The 22,440-nt window shown below is 39.1% G+C and overlaps 1 protein-coding gene, 1 long non-coding RNA gene and 1 pseudogene across 10 annotated transcripts; 1 reads left to right on the top strand and 2 right to left on the bottom strand.

Annotated features, from left to right (window-relative positions):
• Positions 1–9,370: 9,370 nt before the first annotated feature.
• Positions 9,371–15,447, bottom strand: LOC120103850 (uncharacterized). 8 transcript variants are annotated; one of them, XR_005509826.2, is made up of 5 exons: positions 14,961–15,246; positions 11,615–11,757; positions 10,504–10,648; positions 9,955–10,390; positions 9,371–9,838 (listed from the first exon to the last, which is right to left on the bottom strand). It is a non-coding gene; the product is annotated as an uncharacterized LOC120103850 (long non-coding RNA). The 8 variants fall into 8 exon arrangements; XR_016399907.1 differs by having other exon boundaries at positions 10,504–10,617; positions 11,615–11,719; positions 14,961–15,241; XR_005509824.2 differs by lacking the exon at positions 9,371–9,838 and having other exon boundaries at positions 9,878–10,390; positions 14,961–15,447.
• A 1,672-nt stretch (positions 15,448–17,119) lies between these two features.
• Positions 17,120–18,872, top strand: LOC103716864 (xyloglucan endotransglucosylase/hydrolase protein 31-like). Its single transcript, XM_008805044.6, has one exon. It carries the CDS (start codon positions 17,926–17,928, stop codon positions 18,568–18,570), a length of 645 nt encoding a protein of 214 aa, XP_008803266.1. The 5' UTR covers positions 17,120–17,925; the 3' UTR covers positions 18,571–18,872.
• A 1,972-nt stretch (positions 18,873–20,844) lies between these two features.
• On the bottom strand, positions 20,845–22,004 carry LOC120109022 (arogenate dehydratase 1 pseudogene; annotated as a pseudogene). The gene has a single exon (XR_015976419.1). The product of XR_015976419.1 is annotated as an arogenate dehydratase 1 pseudogene (transcript).
• Between the last annotated feature and the right edge of the window lie 436 nt (positions 22,005–22,440).

The following is a 22,440-nucleotide window of genomic DNA, read 5'->3' as shown; positions in this document are numbered from 1 at the left end:
AGCTATATAACTTTCTTCAAACTTCTTCCTATTGTAACCAAATAGGATCAATATCACTTTAACATATCTATAAGTGCATTTGAACCTATGGCTGTGTTGAAAAAAAGAATATGACTCTTCAATTACGAATATATTTTAAGTTGTAATGCACTTCGCAAGGAATTGAACCTAAATCTTGAAGGAGACTAAGGGCGAGTATATTAAGAAAAGTATAAAATAGATTTTGGTCAAGAATTAAAAATGAAATTAAAAGTCAAAGAATTTTTTATTTGGCAAGAAAAAAGTCAGAGAATATTCTTGATAATCATGCTTTTTCTGACGCGTTCCTGATAATCACATTCCTGCTTTTTCTTATCGTTCTTTCAATCGTACATGCATCCTTCTCTACAAAGGATTCGTTTGACCTTAAAATTGTACTGGACTTTACGATGGTTGGACAATCAAACTTTGGAGGAGGTTGACGTAGGAAATACTTAAAAACGTATAGAATTGTCTTTGCCTTCGAAGTTTGAATAACATACAAAGAGCCATAAAGTTTGTTGTTTTGCAGCAATGCTGATAAAAATTACATTTGTGTTAGAATCGGTATCCATGTAGATGATTAAAAAAATATGCAAATAATAAGATTGTTAGAGGGCCTATCAAATATACATGATGATCATGTGGATTCCAATGCACTCATTATCACTAGGTTACCTTCTATAAATGATTTCTTGATAACAAGTAAAATCAATACATAGTACCATTTGCTTGCTTTGAAGGTATACTTTTGATAGACGTCCTTGTAAGGGGTTGGTAAAAGATAGGATTCCTTTTGGCAATGATCTCTAAATTTTTGTTCTAAACGTTCTCTATTATGACTAAATGAAAACTATTTATATCTTAAACTACAAATTAAATTGTCCATTGGAGCTAGACCATTGCAATCGTTTTAAGACTATCAAAAAACAAGAAGTCTTATTTAGGAGATTGGTAGACCAAACCAATTCACCAAGAATTTTTTGGCGCCAAAGTTGAAATAACAATATATACGTCCACAATACAGCAATGATATCCCTCAGATTCTTATGTTTGGTACCATCCTTCGCCAAATTATTCTCTGCACTATTCTCAGTAATCAAACTGATCACGAGCTATTTTATTATTCACAATTTATTTAGATATCAACTATTGGTTTATGAACTATTTGTGATTAAGTTAAGAAAGCCTTATGAGTTATAGTTAATGAAGCTATTACAAATTGTAACAAATTCCATGTCACGCCCAGATCAAGCCCGCGATACGACCGTGCTACTGCAAGCTACTGCTCACAATAACACGAAGCCTCATTAATAATAATTTATAAACAAAAGTGTCGTTTCATTCATAAAGTATTCTTCTCAAAATGGAGCAGTACATAGCTCTAAATTTGTATATTCAAAATAAATTTTTCCATCCAAAAATCTTCAGGCTCTTTGTTCCTAGCAACCCTATATATCTGAAACAAATGACATATAAGTTGTGCGACTTAGTAAGTAACCATAAACTATATTATTGGATCAAGCATAATAATTCATATGACAATGCATCATTTGAAGAAGATAATAGTTATAGTAAAATAATCATTTCATATAACATATATTCAATTCATATATAAAACAGTAGATACCCAATAATGCGAGTTTATAAATATGACTATGCATCATAAAACTTTGCTATTATTTCATACTTTGAAATCCGTACTCTCAGATAATAGTGTAACTATGGCCGCTCTTATTTTCACGGTAAGGCCTTTACTAACTATTATTTTCCGTTGGCAGGATCTACACCAAGTTACTATTACCCACCGGCGGGGGTCATATGCCAAGTTACTATTACCCACTGGCGGAGATCATATGCCGAGTTACTATTACCCACTGGCGGGGGTCTTACATAGAAATATGAGAGTTCGTAAATCATATCATGTTTTTTATAAATCTTACTTCATAAGTATATTGAAAGATGAATAATGGCATCGTAATGTGCAAAATCCATGATCATGCTGCAAACTTTATTTTTCATGCAATCTATCATAATCATAATTCATACCCAATCACATATTCATGAAGAAATGCTATTTAATCAAATTCATGAATCACATGCAATCATATGCTTGATCCTACTTTTGTAAAAATACATCATAACAAATATATATATATTTTATTTCATACTTACAATTAAACAGTGATTTGAAATCAATAAAATTGTGCTAGGGTTACTTACCTTGGTTCGCTCCCGGAATTCTAATCTCAGTCAACGAATGCTCCATATCTATCAAATGATTAAAAGTGAATTATCTACTATTCTTGAACTAATTTTAACTTAAAATCCCGAAATGGGCTAGAATGAGTCTCAAGTCCATATCGACCAATTTAACTCAAAACTACTTATCATGTAGAGAGAGGGGGTACACCCTGAAAGTGACTTCTCTCTTCTAATTCTATTTTAACATCTATATTATTCACTATTTATTTATGCATTTTATTTTATTTTTTTCTTTTTTTTTCTTTTCTTTTTCTTTTCTTTTTCTTTTGCTTTTCTCTTCTCTTCTCTTCTCTTCTTCTCTCCTCTCCCGACTCCTCATTTCCATCCCCCTTTCTTCTCCCGTGAAGGGAGGAGGGCGAGCTCGGGAGGAGCCGGGCCACGGCTAAGCCGGCAGCGCCCGCGGTGTCCTCTGCCGCGCCTGCGACCGGGCCTATGGCTTGTGCTCACGGCCAAGCCAAGGCCGGCAGCTCCTGCGACGTTCGCAGCCGCTCCTCGCGATGCCAGCAACGGCCGCACACAGGTAAGTCCCCGCCTTCTTCTTTCTTTTTTTCTTCCTTCCTTTCTTTCTTTTTCTCTTTTAATTTACCTATCCTCCCAAGTGGATCGAAAAGAGGAAGGGCAGGGAAAATGGAAAACAAGGTGGTTGGGAGGCTTACCTATTTCGGGGGTGAACTGCAACAATCCCTGCTCCGGCGCCTCAGTGGTTGTTAGTTTAGGAATTCCTCTCTGAGCAAAGAGGAGCACGGTAAGAGGGCTAGAAATAGGGCTTCTTAAGCGGTGGTAACCGCTTTAGCGGCCGGCAGCTGTCCCTCCCTTCCGTCGGCAGCTGTACCTCCCCAAAGTAAGAGGTGGTGGCCTCCAGATGGGTTGCTAATCTTGGTCCAAGTCGACCCATCTAGCGGCCCAGGCCCAATAGTCACATTCCACAAAAAGTAGAAGTCTAAATTTGGAAGAAAAAAAAACTAAGGAAAAGGTAAGTAAAAAAAGCATTAAAAAGTTTTCAATTTTGATCTTTTAATCGCATTCAAGAAGTCAAGGCTATTTGTTGGTTTATATGCAATGTGCATACAAAATTATAATATTCTTCCCATTACACAATATGCATGATTAAAAAGAGTATAAATATAACAGTATTATTGAAGAGATCATATAAATGTGATTTTACCTGAACATACTTAATGATCATGCCCTTGTTGATAAATTGGTACCGGCTAACTGTTCTCCTTTGAATAAATTTGCGCTAGTCGTTAATGTTTCATTCACGTTTCATTAGGAACGAAATACTTTAGTTGTTTATTTATCCTTCTTTATAATGCATAGGACTCGTTTGACTTAGCAAAATCCTTAAAACACTCACCCAAAAATTAAATGCCACAATTTTCCATATCATAGGCATTCTTGTAATGAGTCAGTTAATGATTTTTCTTTTTCTATAATAATTAGATATGAGCTACCTATTGATAACAACAATAAGTATGATCACAATGGGCGCTAGAACATGTGTAATTATTTTAATACTACCTCAAGATGAACCCAACACATGATTTCACTTTAAGAGGTTGGTGTGAAGACAACTAATGAAAGGTTCGTTGGCACCAAATTGGAAAACATAAGATGTTTTTATTATAGTAATCGTGAACCATCATTGCCCGTCGCAAAATTGATTCCAAATGTGAAATCATGACTAGTTTAGAGAATGTCAACTAATATTTCCTTTATCAGACATATCAAGCTCTGACACCATTCTCCTTTCCATTCGACATGAGCATTGCAACAAATTGTATATAGAATCGAACATGGTATTTTATTCTATCATTCCCATGCCATATTGACGGAATATCATTTTGAACTGCAAGGAAATAATCCGCTCAAACAAATGACATTTATACTTTCATCTAACAAAGTATTTTGAAACTTTAAACCCCGTAGTGTAGCAGAGGTTGATACGAGTAAATGAAAATACGCACCAATCTATAATCCCTGACAGATGTGGAATAAATCAAAATAAATGAGAGGTTGCACGCTTGACAGAATCTCAAGGTGAGACCTAGGCAATGTCTCCTTTTTCAGATAATTGAGCATTCAAGACTGAAATCAAAGGCTAGCTTTTGCTAAAGCATAAGGCCTTCTAAACGTAGGCCACGAAGTCCAACCCCTGATAACTTAAAACAAAACCTACAAGCTATCCAACCCCAGCCCATCTTAACGGGACAAATATCATCATGATGTCCACTTTGGGCCAAGCGAAGTCAGTACGCTACTGTCCTTTCTATTCGGCAAGTTACCGTTTCTAACCAGTCCAGCTCATGCATAAACTGGAGCCAAGGCCTAGGTTATACGAGAAGGGATCTCCATAATGAATTATGGCCTCAATCACTACATTATAAGATTTGCTAAAGAACACAAGACTTCAGTGACAGGAATAAATTTTCCTTGAAGGATTATTAAAAGCAAGAAATCACAGAACGAACAGGAATATTGTGTACATATTCAATAAAATCAAGGAATATGATCGAATAATGAATGCATGATCATTTCTTGGTAATTTTCCCTCAATTTATCCCAGATTCATTTAGATGTTACTAAGATAAGTTGCAGTTGCAAATGTCATAACTAAGTTACAATTATAAAAAACAACTATTTGGATGCTTGCTATTGCAACTACATGCTACATCAGAACTTTTCTAAAAAAGGCCCAAATCTTGGAATTAGCACTGAAGCGAGTTTTGCCTACAGTTCTAGTTATAAGATTTGTTGTAATATGCAACGACCTCTAGAGCCTCATACCACTCCCTAAATGTTACTATAGATTCACAATATTGAATATATATATATATATAAATTCAAATAAACATAGTATAGGATTTAAATTTATTGCTACAGTAATATGTATAATTATTATAATATCAAATAGATTTTATATTATCAATGCAAATATAATAATTATAATTATAATTATAAGAGCAGTAACAAAAATAATATTATTATGATCATAGTATACCTATTTAATTACCATAATTTTTTCATAATAATAATTATTAACTTCGTCGTAGTTCTATTTCGCTTGGGCTGCGGCTGCTCCTTAGTCGTTGGCCTCCTTTGGTTCTTGGCCGTAGCACTTCTCTTGCGTCCGCAGGTTCCCCTAGCTCTGTTCATGGATCCATTCTAAGACTAACAATTTCACTTTAAAGTGATAGCTCTTACTCCTTAAGATTAAGACAAGTTATGGCTCTGACTCCTTCTTTTCGTTATAGCTCTTTTTCCTACTTCTTATAGCTCTTCCACCTGCTTTTAGCCCTTCCCTTACACCAAGTTCGAGCTCTTACTCATTCAGATAGGATCTTACCCCCCGAGCTGGCGCTCGACCCCTAAGGGGTCTTTTGCTCTTGAAAACAGCTACCACCCAACATATACAAACTTTCCTTTGGATCGGCGCGAGATTACGATAGGCCGTTTTATAGCCAAGACGAGATCGTCTTTGTCTAGTTAACCCTCCTATTTCTTTTTTCATTCGAGTCAACCGGCCGAGTCTATAAAAATGCTATTAAGAAGGGGCCAGAGTCTGAAAGGGTAAGCCAAAGCTTCCAACAGATGTTTCAAGAGTCTTTGGCCGAGCTCAAACTCTTTTCAAAAAGCTTGGAACTCATTCGCGAAGTCAGTAAACCCGCCTCGACAGCAAGAATTTGAAAGGTGACTCATAATCCATGTAACATTATGATAATAATCAACACGTTCTAATAAATATTATATAACAATTATTTGTTACATTAATAAAATATATAACTATATTTATGATTGTAATAGCATATGTAACTATTACAATAGTAAATCATTTTATAGTGACTTAATGGCTATAGCAATTATTATCCTAATAATTTAATAGTAATATTACTTTTCCACTATAATTATACAAATAATATGATGATAAAAATAAAGCATATGACTACTGGAATTATGATCCTAACATATTGAATTATTATTATTATTATTGTATTATAACGACTTTTATTATAATCTAAATAGTATTATAACAATAATTATAAATTGCATTATAATAAATATTCTGCAATAATTATACCTTATTATGATAAGATATATTATGAATATATTAACAATTATAATAGCACATTCCATTATTACAAAATCAAATTATTTTATAGTGGTCTAGTTATATAGTAACCATGTTTATAATAATTTACTAATAATAACTTTTCAATTACAATTATAGAAATAAGATGATATGTTATTATATTATAATATAAAAAGTAAGATTTCCAAGAAGACAACCTTACCAAATCATTCACAAATTATTCTAACTCTTCTTTAGCATCATATAAACAAAAGGCTGCAATTGCATTTGCAGTTTTCAACTGTAAAACCAAATAGATAAGTGCTATTCCAATTGCAGCATTTTCAATTGCAGTTTACATTTAAATTGCATGTAATTGAATTGCAGGAATATAAGCAGGCCTTAAAATAATCTCAGCAACATTGCCAATGCCACAGAAAAAAAATGATAATTAACACCTCACAAAGATATCTTTGCTTATGGTACCTTAATTCTAGAAGAGGCATTTAACCACGCCTATTCTCACGCACCCCATAGTTCCAACCTAGATACTGTCAAATTTTAACAAATATAATACAGCCTAATGAGGGTAAGAAGAAAAGGACATGTTCTGACTGCCTGAAAGTCTTGCATGGATATTCACATGTTAAGAGATGATACAATTTTGTACATTCAATAATTCACTACATCACTGATTTCTCTGGTCTTAAGCTTGATTCCTGTCCAAATGAAATCAAGCTACATGAACAATAATTATACCTTTCCATCCACCAAATGATCATTAGATGAGCACCAATTCATGCAGAACTGATACGAGGTTAGCCCAAGTCATAAAACCAACCTGTACAGTGGCCAACCCATACAGCGAATAAAACTTGGAGAGACAAAACAGATTAAACACCACTGGTCCATTTACCTTGTACTTTCTGCATACACAGTCAACAGCCAGAACTAAATATGATACAAATCATGTAACTTGCTCATCAAGAGGTTTATCAACTGATGCAAAGCAAACGACATCCTAATAGGCTTAGTGTAACTTTAACTGACTCTGGAAACCTCAGTTGCAACAGCTGCGCCAAAACAGTTGGCACACAAGGAACCAGAAGCTAAGATCACCCAAACCAGGTAAATGGACCGGATGTATTGTAATCACACTATGGAGCAGATGATTAGAGACATGGAAATGGTCAGGAAGATGCTTACGATTGGCCCATAAGGGTTGACCATGGATAATAATTTCAGAGCCAATCATCTCTTAGAAGTTCATTTGCTGACCAGCAACCGTCTAAAAGGACCCAAACTGTGCCATCAGCAGTCTGATCAAATGAAAACAGAGAGTAGTGGGAAAGTTCGCAAAAATCAAAGGAAGAAAGCACAGAGTTCATATATCAAATATAGTTTTTATTTTGTTTTCGACACTTTATTAGACTTTTTCCAGCGGCTGACTAACAAAATCCCCATCTCAATGCAGAACTGAGCAATTATAAACCTTTCGTAATTACTTAGTTCTCAAAAAAGGTTAGATTACTAAATGCAAATTTTTTGATTACCCGAAGTCCCAAAATATGAAAATTTTAGCTTGATTTTGCAAAGACAGAAATTATAGCTAGAATACCAAGCTGAACAAGTATCTCCTTCCCTACCATGGCTCATACAATAACGCGCAAAACTCATGTGGTTCACGGAAAGAATTTTCTCTTATCAGAATATTTTTTCTAGGAAATTGATTCTAGGAATATAATGCCTAGGAAAGTTGTACATTCCGGAGTGGCTTATGTTTGATTGAACATCTATTTTCCTAAAAAAGTTGTGTGAAATATCTATTATACCCTTAAGAGAAAGACCTTATCCATAAATTTTGATGGCTTAAGGATAGTTTTGGAAAAAAAAAAATTCTAATTTCCAACCGATGGAAAAATAGCTTTTCCATGTCTCTCATAAGTTTTTCTTTCTCATGAAACATGAAAATCTTATTCCTATAGAAATGCTACTTTTCCATCTCTCTGCTTTGAAAACTCCAACCAAACAAGAGGTGTTCCTTCATTTTTCCATTGACCATACTCCCCCCCCCCCCCCCCCCCCCGCCGCCCCTCTCTTCCAGTGAACCAACAAGTCCAAAAGCTCTTCAATAATACATCTCATTTCCCACCCAGCTGTGAGTCTAACATTATATTCCTATGAATATCCGGTCCTGAATGACTGGTAATATCTAGATACATGGGAATGAGATTAGAAAATAAAAAGTGAACAATATAACATAACAAAGCAAGGTAATGCTGCATCATCCTTAAACTTTGTCAGCTTGTAAGTAAACCTGAGGCAGCAGACAATCAGAAAAAAGTTAAGAAACTTCCCGGTCGTCAATAATTAGGACTACCCCTCTGCTTAAGCTGGGCAAATAGGGTTGAACAATGATGGACATAACTGGGGCTACACTAACCCTCTCCATGCCTATACCATAAGGTCTTGAACATTATCCACGATCTCAACTTCTTTATCCATCCCTACCTCTATGGTTCGGGTGGTAGCCTTTTCTTCTTTCTTCAGCATCACGAACAGCACACTCATACTCCACCAAGAAAATCCATTCCATCAACTTGTTATAATAAAGAAAAAAAAACTTGGAATTCGGACATATAAGTTCCTGCTGCATTAAGTGCTAGCAATGAAATAGATTGACTTGCTATCAATTATGCAAAATTAAAAGAAGTATGCTATATCATAAAAGTTTCCCAAGAGCTGAAGGTTGAAACGTAATAGTTATAAATCTATGCATTGATCCATGAAAAAATGGTGATGAATTTCATGCAAATCAAACTTACAATGTTCAAATCCATGATGACCTTGATGAGCCATGACCCATTAAAATGTGTTTTGTCTCTAAAGCAAGATAGCAATATCCCAGAACAGCAGCAGCAGAAGAAGAAGAAGAAATAGTGGAGTTCCCTGCGTAACATAATTTCATAATAGGTGCAAGAGACAAGCATAATGCACAAAGGATACTCAAAGTTGACATGCATGAAGATGTCTCATCAATTGAATTCTAACTAGAAATATTATAAAGTGAACAATTCTCTAGCAACTCTGGCACTTTAGTTTGGACAACAATTTCTAAAGAAATTCAAGCTCAGTTGCCTTCTGACCTCTTCATAACATCAACCTAGTCTCTTTCAATTATCATTGATTTCAGCAACTCTCACACAAATAGGTCGAAACATACATTGCTTCTGCCTTTACCAAGTATCTGATTGTATCAGCTACAAGATAGCAAGTACAAACTTTTGAACTTAAATACTTAAGATATAGGCCATGCATCCCTAACAAGCTCTTCATCAGGGTCAACTACGATGTTAGATAAATGTTAACACGGGCTCAAAGAATAACACCACATTCTGCCACATCTGTGCTATGAACAGAGCTACACCTCCATGCTCCTTTCTACTCAATGCCTCAAAACATGAGCTCCTAGTTGAAATTTTCGGGCTGCAAAATATGATTTCCACCGACAACTATCAACAAAAATGAACCAAATAGGAAAAGCATCTCCTCATTCCTTTTTATGAAAGAGCAGAATGAATAAGGCAAATGTTTCCTCTTACAATGCTGCCATGCAGGAGCAGGAGGGAAGTAAACAGTCTTGGTCTGATTCATGAGTCTTGTTTCGAAATTCACTTGTTAACCTACTGCAACAATGAGGTGTTGGAGATGGTACAATGGCACACACGACAACCATATTGTGGCAACAGGCTCATAGGCCAATCAGATTACAAGACATGGGCCACACATGAGCCAGCTAAAAAATACAAGCCCTCTTAATTAAAACTAACATGTATCCATTGATGCACAAAGCTACCATGAGCATGCACCTACCGTGAATGTGCACCCTAATCAAGTCATACTCCAACAGTTGTTCCCATTTGGTATTGGGTGGTCACCAAATCCAAGGAATATTTCTAGATTTTAACGACTACTGAGGGATTCATGGCTCCTGATGTGGTAGCTCGACCCACTAATGATCGCAAATAATCAGTTCACCTGGGAAGTTGTCCATCTTATTAAGTATTGAGAAAGGAAAAAAATGATGCTCGAAGTTAACTAAAACCATCAGATACAATGAGGAAAATGTTCTAAAGATAGAATGGTCTTACCCATTAAATGGCCCAGGCATTCCACAAAGAAGAAAACCAGCACTTCGGTTCTTAAGATATCAGATCCAATGTCACACCATCCAAATCAATCATTATATGCATATAGTCACATGCCTGAATAACAAAGGGCATGTAGAAATAGCAGCTTTGCATTGAAGAAGAACATCTTGTTAGATTGATAGATATACATATGGATATATAAATAATCAAGCATAGCCTACTGCATAGAAGAATGAACATGTAATAGAAGAATTGACCTCATGTTGGGTAGCCTCCCATGTTTTAAATGCGTCCTACCTTGAATTAAACCGAATGAAAAATTTCTTCTGATCCTAGCAATCAAGATTTTTCTATATGGTGCAACATGCCTTTCCAAATCTCACATCCTAGTGTTGAATGGGACAAACAAAGTGGAGACAATGGATCAATTATTTTTTAACTGCAACTACATAGCATGTACTTGGAGACTCTTCCGGCACCTTCTAAAAAGCTGTGGCAGGCCCAAGGAAGCTAGTGAATTTTGGGGGTTTTGGAGAGAAAAGATCAAGAGGGGGGAGGGGAGAGAAAAAATCAAGAAAAGTTGGAGAAGGGGGTGGGATATGCTCATTGCAGCTACCTGTTGGCATATCTGGCCGGAGAGAAATAACAGTGTTTCAAGAGGAGCCAGGATGGGCAACATGAAGCTGATCCAGAAAATCAAACTGACTTTGAAGTCCTGTATTAGTCTCTAAGAAGAATCATTGTGCTGTAAAGAGGTTTCTGAAATTAGAGTGCATGCCGTATCTAGGGGTTGATCTGAGAGGGTGTACTTCTATGTTGTGGGCTTATTAGGTTTCTCGTTTCCCTTTCCTGGGGAGGCTTTTTTGGCTTCCTCTGTCTCTTCTTGTACTCTCTTCCTCTATGTCTCTCTTCCCCCTTTTTCATACTCATTTTAATTTAATAAAATCCCCTAGGCATTCTGTGCCTACCCTTCACACAAAAAAGGGTGTTTGCAGGCCTCAATAGCTGCAGCTCTTCTAGAACAGCCAGACCTACCATTCCAATCTAGCAGCAAAAGAGAAGTTACCCAAAAAAAATGGATATTATGAAGCCATTTTTTGGGTTAACTTACTTAGCAAGTAGATATGCTAGCCAGTAATCAACTTTGTCCACTCAACATGAAGCCGGTATCCGCGTCTCTCAAATCATATCTGGTCCAATCCGTGAATTCCATCCTCTGCATCACATTCATCATCCATGTATATAAAAGCAATCCTATAATTTGAATGTCAAACCAGTTAGTAAATTATTAGTAGCTTAAAGAAACATCTGAATCAATAAGACTCTCCTGTAAACAAACGTTCAATAAGAAATAAGAAATAATTCTGATGCACTTCCAACAAAATCTTTAGAAAGTCTGGAAACAATGAAGACGGTACTGTTCCGAACCACCCTCTTCGGAGAAGTCTGGCAAGGGAAGGGGAAAGGGAGAAGGAAATAGAGGGAGAAAGGGAGGAAGGGAGAGAGAGAGAGGGAGGAAGGGAGTGAGGGAGAGGGGTGAGCGAGAAAGAGGGCTTTCGAGCCCCCATCTCCTCCGCAGGCTGCAGCCGCACGAAACAAGGGCTCCGCTCTTTTTTCTCTTTCTTTTTTTGAAATTTCAAGCCTTTGGATGGAGCATGGCTGGCTTCTAGCCCTGTTCAAAACTTAAATAAGAAAAATATATAAAATGGACATTGATTACGTATACATAACATTACCATGTATCACTATAATATAAAAGCAGGAATAGTTTCCACATAGAGGCATCCAAAGTCATCGGATTTAATCAAGCAGATCCAAGCCACTCAGAAATCATATTCATTCTACCAAAACAATTCCCAACTCGTCAAAGTGGCATTCATCCCAATCCAATAAGATTTGATAAAGCTTGTCCCATCAGAAAAGAATAGAGCCTAACCCTAGCCCCTCCAACACTTTCATGATTCCCCAATGCTGTTGACTCTTAAAGTCAATGTCCACTGAAAAACTCCAGCCACCATCTCATATTATTCATACAAGGCGTACCCCCTCATTAAACAGTCAAACCACCTCGGCTAGCCTCTTGTTCACCCAATCTGACATACAAGTACTGCACCAGCTGAAAAAATATACAATCAAATTGCAACAATAGCTTATCCACTTATCATCTATATCTCTTAATTAGTTCAAACATCTCATAAACCCAACAGCGAAATAATTTTTGACTTCAAAAATTATTTATTTTTTATAAATATGAGTTCCCAGCATCTTAGAACCAGATTCATTTGGTAATGAGACGAGGGGTTTCACTCTTGAGTATGCATTATCCTCTCTTTCTCAGACATATAGTCAACTTGCAATTTGAAAAAATAGTAAGGATAATGTCAGATCAAAAATAGTTAAGATTTCCTTCAACAAACCATTGTTGCATTTCCCACTCTTGTAATTAGCTAAGACCATCTTGACCATCCAAACTAGATTACGCATGAAACTACTTATCCTGTAGTTAACATCCACCTTGTCCCACATCCAACTCATGCTGAAACCTCCCTCACTTTCATCTCTAACAACTAAAGTTTTATCCTCTCTTTTTTCCGAGCACAAACAAATCCAAACAAAACTCGTGCGCCCCACAAAGACTCACAAATCATCATCCAAAATTTGACTGTTCCTAACTAAACTCTAGACATGTGAATTTAGCACCCAAAAATACCATGTACAAGCAATCTCATATTGGGGAAAAAGAGAAGGGGTTGCGGGCGCTTTATTTCCCTATATCACACACATCTCACCTAAGAAGGCTCCAGCTTATATATTGCTGGTCCAAAACTCACACCCCTACCTCCCATCTCTCTTTTTCTTAACCCAGTCCAACCTAAATCAAAAGCCAATGCAGGTGAACATTCACAAGTCATGACCATTTGATTTAGTTGGAACCCATGTTGGATGGATAATTCAAGATGGGAGGTCCCTCTACGCTCTAGTAGTCAGAGAATCATACTAGATATTTCAAAGTGGCTAGAAGTGATGGATCCAATAATGTTTTTGTGACATCTGGTTTAGTGATCAAATTTTATGCGATTAGTTTTGCATTCAATGTAGCCCTCACCATGATGCAAGCCCATATTAGTCCACCCTCTTTGCCATTCTAAGCTACTGGCTGTGCCACCCATGCATCTCATAAAGTTTTATGTTCTTAAACAATGGTTTTGAATTCTATTACATTACTTGTTTTGATAAGATGAAGAATGATGGTGTAAGGTCAAATAATGTCCCATATGTTGATAGTGATTACAACATGCACCAGCTTCAATATTACAAATCAAACTACAAAATAACGTGGCTAGCACACATGATGCATGATGATCCATATATATTCATGTTAGTGCATGCTGTTATGCCAGTCTACATTGGTCTCACCCAAATCACTACATGTGATACAAAAAGTATGTGTCTCTGTATCATGCTTATACTTATCCTTTACAGTATGCAGAACACAGTACAGAGTGATCCAATATTCAAATCCTTGTTCCTTGTTAACACAATCCTGTTAGGTCCTAGCGAACTGCATGACCTCCAAGCAAATAAATCCACCAGACATCCCACTCCCTTTTGACCTCATTCACACTACACAATCAACCAGAGGGCAATGTCTTAATACCAAAATATATGATCCCCTAATACCTTGAAAATAGAGATCTAAATTACCAAATAGAGGAGAAGAACAATCACTCATAATCATCATTTTATAGGTGAAAACAATTTCCAGTTTGCATCTTGTTTTTCTTTCATCCAGGGATGTACATCATATTTCCTTCAGTAATGTTACAGCATGCTACTCAATCCCACAAAAAGTTCCTTGTGCCACATGGTAGATACAAAGAGTTACAACATGCCATGTCAGCACAAGTAACTCTGTGACATGAGTGCCGCCACATAGCTTTTTCTTTTTTCCTGCTAAGGATTTCATAAATCAAATGAAACAATTAAATTGAAGATATGATGCCCTACATAATCTAATGAAACAGAATCTTACCTAAGCGAAATCTTGAGCATATATAATATCCAAACCCAAATACCCCATATATCACGAGTAAAGGGAATCCACGGTCGCACATAAAATATGAATTGCGACTTCATTATAGTTTTTACAATTTAAGACAAGACAGGCGCTAAACTGCCATTAAAAATATTATTAAAAAAACCTTCAGAAACTAATGAAAGTAAACGGATCAAGAATCCCGAAATCAAGTCAGAGAAAGAAAATTAGATCAAGCTCGCCGTTCTTATCCCATTCCCCAAATGTCAAGAAAAGGGGGGAACAGATGAATCATATGTTTTAGAAATCAAAGTAAATCAATAGCAAAGAACATGAAGACTGCGCCAATATGTAGATGTATATGAAAACTGAAGATTGTAGCATCATAGATCGTCCAAGAGTTTTGGTAGAGATTTCTCACCGATGATCGCAGACAGGGAAAGGAAACCCTAGATCGATTCGAGCAGGCAACCGATGAAGAGAAAGTTGCGCAATTGGGTAAGGAAATCCAAGAGATTTTTCACCACCGCCGCCATCACACCGCCGGCGATCGATTTGGAACCGGAGGGAAGGGGATTCGCGAAGGGACCGGACGCGGTGGAATAAGAAACCAGAAGAGACGAGAGTCGAGGGCGACCGGGCCTCTCGAGGCTGACGCGACGATCGTCACGGGTTCGAGAAGAAAAAAGACAAGAAAACGGTCGGGAAGCACGGGCGATCGAACATTTACTGGGTTAAGTTTAAATTACTCATACCAGCTTCAATAAAGCCGGCATTGTCGGCCGACTGTATTTCACAGAGAATACTGAGGGAAATTATTATAAATATATGGCGAAATTTATTTTTTTGAGAGAACTATCGAGATTCTCTGGACTTCGCTCACATTTAGTTACCGTTCTTTTTTCCTTAACATTTTTAATTAAATCCTTAATATTATATTTTGTTGCACCTTAATACTCCTATCTAATTCTTTTATGACACTATTGAAGAAAAACCTCAACTTTCTAATTCCTTCTCTTTTCGTTTTCTTTGTCCTTCTGAGAAGGCCACCACCAAGTGATAGCATCTGCATATCACGTGACCGCTCTACTTTCTTATCCGTGCTTTCTCCAAATCCAATACCTCTTTTGATCAACTTTACCGACACAACCACCACCATTCTCACCATCTTCCCTACTATCATGATCACCACTACCATCCTCTATTCTAGTCTCAACTATCTTTCTCTCTATTGAGAGAAAATCCCAAGTTGGTCAGAAGTTCTAAAGACCAGATGCGAGGTGAGCTTAAGCCATCGATAGATGGCAAGTATTTCTGAATGCCATATAGTACCTGTCACAACCCGGATCCAGCCCATGACACGACCGTACTATTGTAGGTTGTTGTCTACAATAACACGAAGCCCATGATAATAATTTTATTTCATAAAATAAAATAAATTCTGATCAAAATGATTTACTAATTATAAAGAAGCAAGTACAGAGCATCTAAATCAAATACTTGGGTTTGCAATATTACAATCCAAACTTATTAACATCGATACTTCTAAGAATCTTGTAACTATACTTCAACTCCATTTCTATTTACTCTTTTCCACTCCTAGTAGCCTTAATTATCTGAAATTTTTTAAAAAAAACAGAAGGATGCATATGAGCTTGCTGCTCAGTAAGTAATCATGTACTATCTTATTAGATCAAGCATAATTTTCCTCATGACAATACACCATTTGAAGAATATAACAATTACAGCAAAATAAATCATTTCATAGATGATACTCAAAATAAGTTATAAAGCAATGTATGCTCCAACCATGCAAGTTCATAAGCATGATAATGCAAGTCATATAAAAATATTGCCATTTATCCATACTTTATAAATCCTACTCTCAGACGGATGCGCTACTATAGTCACTATAATCCCATGGCATGGTTGTATTCGTAGTCGATGAGTTTTATAACTTATTCATATTCGTTACCAACTTTAACCCGTCGGCAGAGGGTCATTTTCATTGAATGCTAGCTTCAGGATATCGACTGGCCTCTATTTCTAGATGTAGGCATGGCTATGTGAGAGTTCATAAATTATTATATTTTTTTACAAATCATATGTTCATAAATAGGTTGGAAAATGACAAATGGCATCGTAATGTATAAAATTCATGATTATGCCACAAATCTTATTTTCATGCAATTTATCATAACCATAATTTATACTCAAATATTCATGAAGAATGCAATTTAATCAAATTCATGAATCACATGCAATCATATGCTTGATCCTATTTTTTAAAAAATAGATTATAACAAATATATTTTTTATTATTTTATACTTACAATTAAATAGTAATTTAAATTATTTTATTATTTTACTTATTTTGGTTTGCTTACAAATCCTAAATCCCGATGACAACTTCACTACACCTATCAACATTGTAGAGATCAGATTATTTGTTACCCGTTCATCATTTTTTATTTTTTTTTTATTTTTATAATTTTATTTTATTTTCTTTCTTTTTTTTCCTCTCTTTTTTTCTTTTTCTTTCCTTTCCTTTTTTTTCTTTTTCTTTCTTTTTCTTTCCTTTTTCTTTTCTTTTTCCTCCTTTTTCTTTTTCTTCCCTTCCCTTTTCTTCTCTTCTTCGTGTTTCTTCCCGAAGCTTCTTTCTTTCTTTCTTTCCTTCCTTTTCTTCTTCTTCTCCTCCTCTTCTCTTCTTCCGACTTCTTCTCCAACCTCTTTTCTTCTCCCGCGAAAGAAGGAGGGGGAGCTCGGGACTCGGGAGGGGCCAGCAGGAGCCCACCCCACCATGGGGAGCGGAGGAAGAGAAATAGTGCGTGTTCAGAGGCTTTTGTAGTCTTTGGCGAGATAGAGGCCGCAACAGCAATGGGCCTGGCCCACTGGCCTAACCGTGTGCAGGATGCTCAAAAAACCCGAACCCTCACAGTACCGGTAAACTGAGCGGTGTTACTTACCGTAGTAATAAGTACCAGTACCGTAGGAAAATAATTCAAAAGAGATATTATTATATCCTCCGCCATGTGCCGGAGAATATTCCAATGTCCATGACGACAATTCGGTACGATTCTCCGCGGGTCATTTTAAATTTCAACGATATTCCACTTGTAGCCAAGCTGTTCGACGAATTGAGCAAGCTTAAGGTCGCCGGGACTGAGAGCCAAACCTCGATCGTGTTGCTCCAGACCAGTGGCACGGTAGATGTGGTCCCCGCCATGCGTTAAACAAGCCGACCCCAGATTCCAATTTCCAGTAACCCATCTTGCCTTCCTCCTCGGCCGATCACAGCGCCTCCCCAACCGACACCACCGTCGTCATCTCCCTACTCGTGCTTCTTCTTCCCCCAGCTCGCTCGACCCCCACCGTGATCCGATCCAATGGCGGAGGTCCCATCGATCCACCGCACGGAGATCTTGAAGCAGATCGCGGTGGACTACTGCCCGGAGGTATGCCACCACTCCCCGGAGGCCGGCGAGATCCACGTCACCTACGACCACCGCGGCGGCGCCCGGTGGCGCTCCCCGGCCCGCTTCCGCCACGGCACCTTCGGCGCCCGCATCCGCTGCCCGGCCGGCAACACCAGCGGCCTCAACTTCAACATCTACCTCTCCTCCCTCGAGGGCGACAAGTCCCAGGACGAGATCGACTTCGAGTTCCTCGGCAAGGACAAGACCTCCGTCCAGACCAACTTCTACACAACCGGCGCCGGCTGCCGCGAGATCATCCACCCTCTCGGCTTCGACGCCTCCGAGGACTTCCACGAGTACCTCATCCGCTGGGAGCCGGACCGGATCGAGTGGCTGGTGGACGGCGCGGTGATCCGAGAGGAGGTGAGGAAGGACGGGGAGCCATGGCCGGAGAAGCCCATGTTCCTCTACGCCTCCGTGTGGGACGCCAGTTACATCGACGAAGGGCGGTGGACTGGACGGTACATTGGGTGCGACGCGCCCTATGTTTGCAGCTACAAGGACGTGATGGTTCCCATCGAGAGCATTGTGATCGAGGAGGAGGAAAGCAAGTAGAAGTATTTGTCTCACTGTTTGGTTTGTATGGTTTTTCCTTGCGTATGTGTTTGTTGATTTGTTCTTGTCCTGAGTTTTCGCTTGCTTGGTTTCATTTCGTTTGTTTGTTTGTTTTAGGGACTTTAATGAGCACCGACAGTCTGATTAAATGCTTGGAGTCTTGATCACATCGTGCTTGATGGTGTGACGACGACTTTGGCAAATGTTGATGTTTTAAACTTTTTTTGGCATTTATATTGATGTGATGCAGACTCTGGGCCTTATTCACATCGTCTATGCTTATAACTAGGCAGCCTTTCTTATGTTTGTTTTTGATTGTGTCATTTTTTTCAACTTCGCTCGAGTACATTTAAATGCAAGTTCAATACATCATTTTAGCCGATAGAATGGTTTGCTTTTAGAAGTTTGGCAGCCAATCTCCAATGTGGCTTTAGTATATCTTCAACATAAATTTCTCCCTACAAGAAGATTGACTATAATTCTGATCTTGCCTGGTGGCAGAAATATGATGCAAGAGAAGTATGGTGCTGCTGAGGTTGATATGCTAAACCAAAACCTGATTGATGTTTCGTGTTGAAACATAGAGAGATGTCGAAATAAATTGTGCGTGTGGTGAGAATCTTGCTTACGTGATCAATCTAGAGCCAAATACCAGATTGCCCATGGAAGAGCACCAACATGACTGCATGTTGGGTCCTCGAGATTTTGGACTAATTGAAAGGCTCCCATCATTTGAACATGGTATGGATGCACCCCAAGAAACATCTGATGATGGCCTACCATTACGGTTGCTTTTGCAGTAAATTTTTATTTTTGCTTTGGAAGGTTCTTCCCATTTTTTAGAGATAAAGGCAGAAACCCAGCAACCAATGGAGCGAGTTAGGTTTCCCACCTACTCTCTCCCACATGGTGGACGCGTTGGCTTTGGTTTGTTCCACAATGTGAAATTGATGTAACAACTCCGTGGGGACTGCGTGTGATGGAATACCACAAATTTTAAAGCAACCAACATCCAGGCTTTGATTTAATGCGATGTGCTTGTGGTACACTTAAATTGTACGCCTTTGCTTGTGGGTAGTATATTTTAATGGATTCTAGAAGCAAATTAGTTGTTGAATTGCTTTTGTCATGGCAACTGCTGAGCGTTGAATGGCCATGAGCGTGGTTGTTTGAGGGTCGGTTTACTTGGAACGATTCTTACTTCGAATCTGTACATTATGACGAGAATATCTATTATTATAACTAGTCCAGAATGCTACACATGCGAACAAAAGTAGCATTAAATGCATCACAAGGCCAGTTTCGAGAACCATGAACTGATGTAATTGTCGAATCCGAATTCATCTTACCAAAATAAAAATAAAAAGAAAAGAAAAGAATCCAAACCCAGATGAAAAGTATAATGGAATCTTTGAAGAGACCTTTTGAGAAAGAATTTTGTAAGAAAAATTAAGTGCACGTAAAGGATATTTCCATCTCTAATATGAGAACAAGGCTTACTATTGTAATAAATCCCAGAAAAGTGCCTTACAAAGTTCCAATTGCCCATTCGAGAACTACGATTTTGGTTCTAGAACTGAATCATTTTTTTGTATCTGAGAAGAATTTTCAGATTAATAGAAAGAATGAATAAGAATTTCTCTTCGATGATCAACCGGTATAAATATCAACAATTTCAAATTAAATCAGTTTCGCTTGGGCCACAAAATCCTGAGAAAAACCGGGAGGAACTAGGAGCAGAATGGATGCTGTGTTATCATGCCCATATCTACTTCAGTTTGAAGAAGCAAAATAGAACTACCGTACGAAGGTTAGGCATCTAACCGAGGACTCGAACTCCAGTCAAAGTATTTGTCTAAGGAGGCCAAGAATTGCACATCAGAAAAATCAAAGAGAGAAGAATAAGGGAACTGAGGAAGAATTTATCACTCACCTTTTCATGAATGACCTATATATAACACTACATAAGGAATGAACGAAACGTGGATAGAGAACATGATGAGCCCTCGTCAGCAAATAATGGACAGACATGAAAACATACGCAGTTTCCAGTAATTAAACTCAAAGCACCGCAATAAGAAAGTACGAACCCCTAGTCCCGTGTTAATTAATTTGTAATTACTTTTCTAAAAATATCAGTTCGGCGAGCAAATCAGCGGATTTGATGAAGCACATTGTTCAGACTAATTTTGTACGAAATTTGTATGGAAGTAAACTTTGATTACTTCAAAAACAGAAGATACGCAAGCAGTTCGATCGATACACACCGCAATATAACGTAATATATGATCGGTCTGAATCCTATTGAAGATCATAGATATTAGGATCGGCTGCGTAGCAGCCAAGAATCCGAACAAACACCGAGAAGGAAGAGATCTCATCAATGGCCTCCTTTACCTTGGAATCCTCCATGGAGCCCTCGAAATCCACATATAAAACATGGGGGAAAGCCCTCAGCGACCCCCTCCCTCTCACGTCCAGTATCATGACGGGCGCCTCCCGTTCGTTCGACGAATTGATCACCTCCAGCTTGGTGAGATTGATGTTTCGTTTCGAGAACGCCGAGAGGACTTTCAGCAGCGCCACCATGGAGCTGCCACGGTGGGCGACGACCAGGCTCGTCTTCAGCCCGGCCCCGCCACCGTCGGGTTTGTGGGGCGGTCCGGTGGTGGTCTTCGACAGGAGGAGGAAGCGGGTGACGTTCCATGACTCATCCTGGAGCCCATGGGCGAGGACGTCGAGGCCGTAGAGGACAGCAGCGCGGGGGCTGGCGATGGCGGCGGTGTCGAGCAGGTGGTTGGAGCGGAGCATCTCGACGGCGCCGGCGGTGTCCTCGACGGGCTCGCGGCGAAGGCCGAGCTGGGCGAGGGCGCGGCCGCAGTGGGCCAGGGCCATGGGGTGGCTGATGACGCGACGGAGCTCGCCGGGGAGGACGCCCGGCATGGCGAGGAGGCAGTAATGGACGAAGAGGTTGATCTCCTGGACGATGCGGAGATCGTGGCGGAGGAGGAGGTCGTAGTTCCTGAGGGCGGTACCCTCCATGGTGCTCTCCACGGGGAGGATGGCGCGGTCGGCGCGGCCGCGCTCCACGGCGGATATCGCGTCGGCGAAGGCACGGCAGGGGACGGTGGTGCAGGCCGGGCACGCCGTCTTGGCCGCGAACTCGCTGTAGGCGCCCGGGGCTCCCTGGAAGGCCACGCGGAGGGCGCCGGAGCCGTTGATCTGGGGGTGGCCGTTGATGCCGGCGACGACCACCGTCGATGGCCTCCGACTCCGGCCGGCCGGGGCAATCGATGGTAAATCTACGAACTCTCTTCTCTTCTTTGTGGAAGAGGGTAAATAGTTGGGGAATTTTAGAGGGGGAGCTGAAGAAGCCATGGCAGATTTCGGGTGGAATTGAGAGGGAGGGAGGCAGTCGGTAGTCGGGGATGGTGGGGAGCAGACGCAAGTAATTGACTTTTTAAAGAGGGGAGTCGGCACTTTGGTGTTGGGTGTTTGGATCCGGTTGCCGATGTTAGGCTGAGTTCCAAATTTCCATCCACGCAAGGGAGGGTAGCTCTATAACTTTCACCAATCGCCACTAATGCGGAAATTAGTGAAAAAAACTGCAATCATAGTGGTTCAGCTATTGGCTGGCCCAGCTATTGCTGGGCGTCGAACACGGTAGACTTTAAGAGTCGTGCTATGAAGTGTTTCTTTTAATTTTTGGATAGAGTTCCAAACATTACATATTCTTATTAGACATAGCATAATGGAGCATTTGGTTGCAGAGCTAGAACCAAGTTGCTTCTGTTTCAAGTTGTGGCTTGAGCATCCTATTTGCACAGAGAAATTTCATTTTGTACCAGACAGGGTAAATGATACAATAAT

This window comes from Phoenix dactylifera, chromosome 3, assembly GCF_051530095.1.
Source record: "Phoenix dactylifera cultivar Ajwa chromosome 3, Ajwa_hap1_PhDact_Kaust_v1.1, whole genome shotgun sequence".
Lineage (NCBI taxonomy): Eukaryota > Viridiplantae > Streptophyta > Magnoliopsida > Arecales > Arecaceae > Phoenix > Phoenix dactylifera.
The sequence above is the reverse complement of the archived record's forward strand: the minus strand, read 5'-3'. Positions and strand labels throughout refer to the sequence as shown.

What these genes read in the sequence shown, in the direction of transcription:
- LOC103716864 (XM_008805044.6), top strand. Translation starts at nt 17,926, where the DNA reads ATGGCGGAGGTCCCATCGATCCACCGCACGGAGATCTTGAAGCAGATC.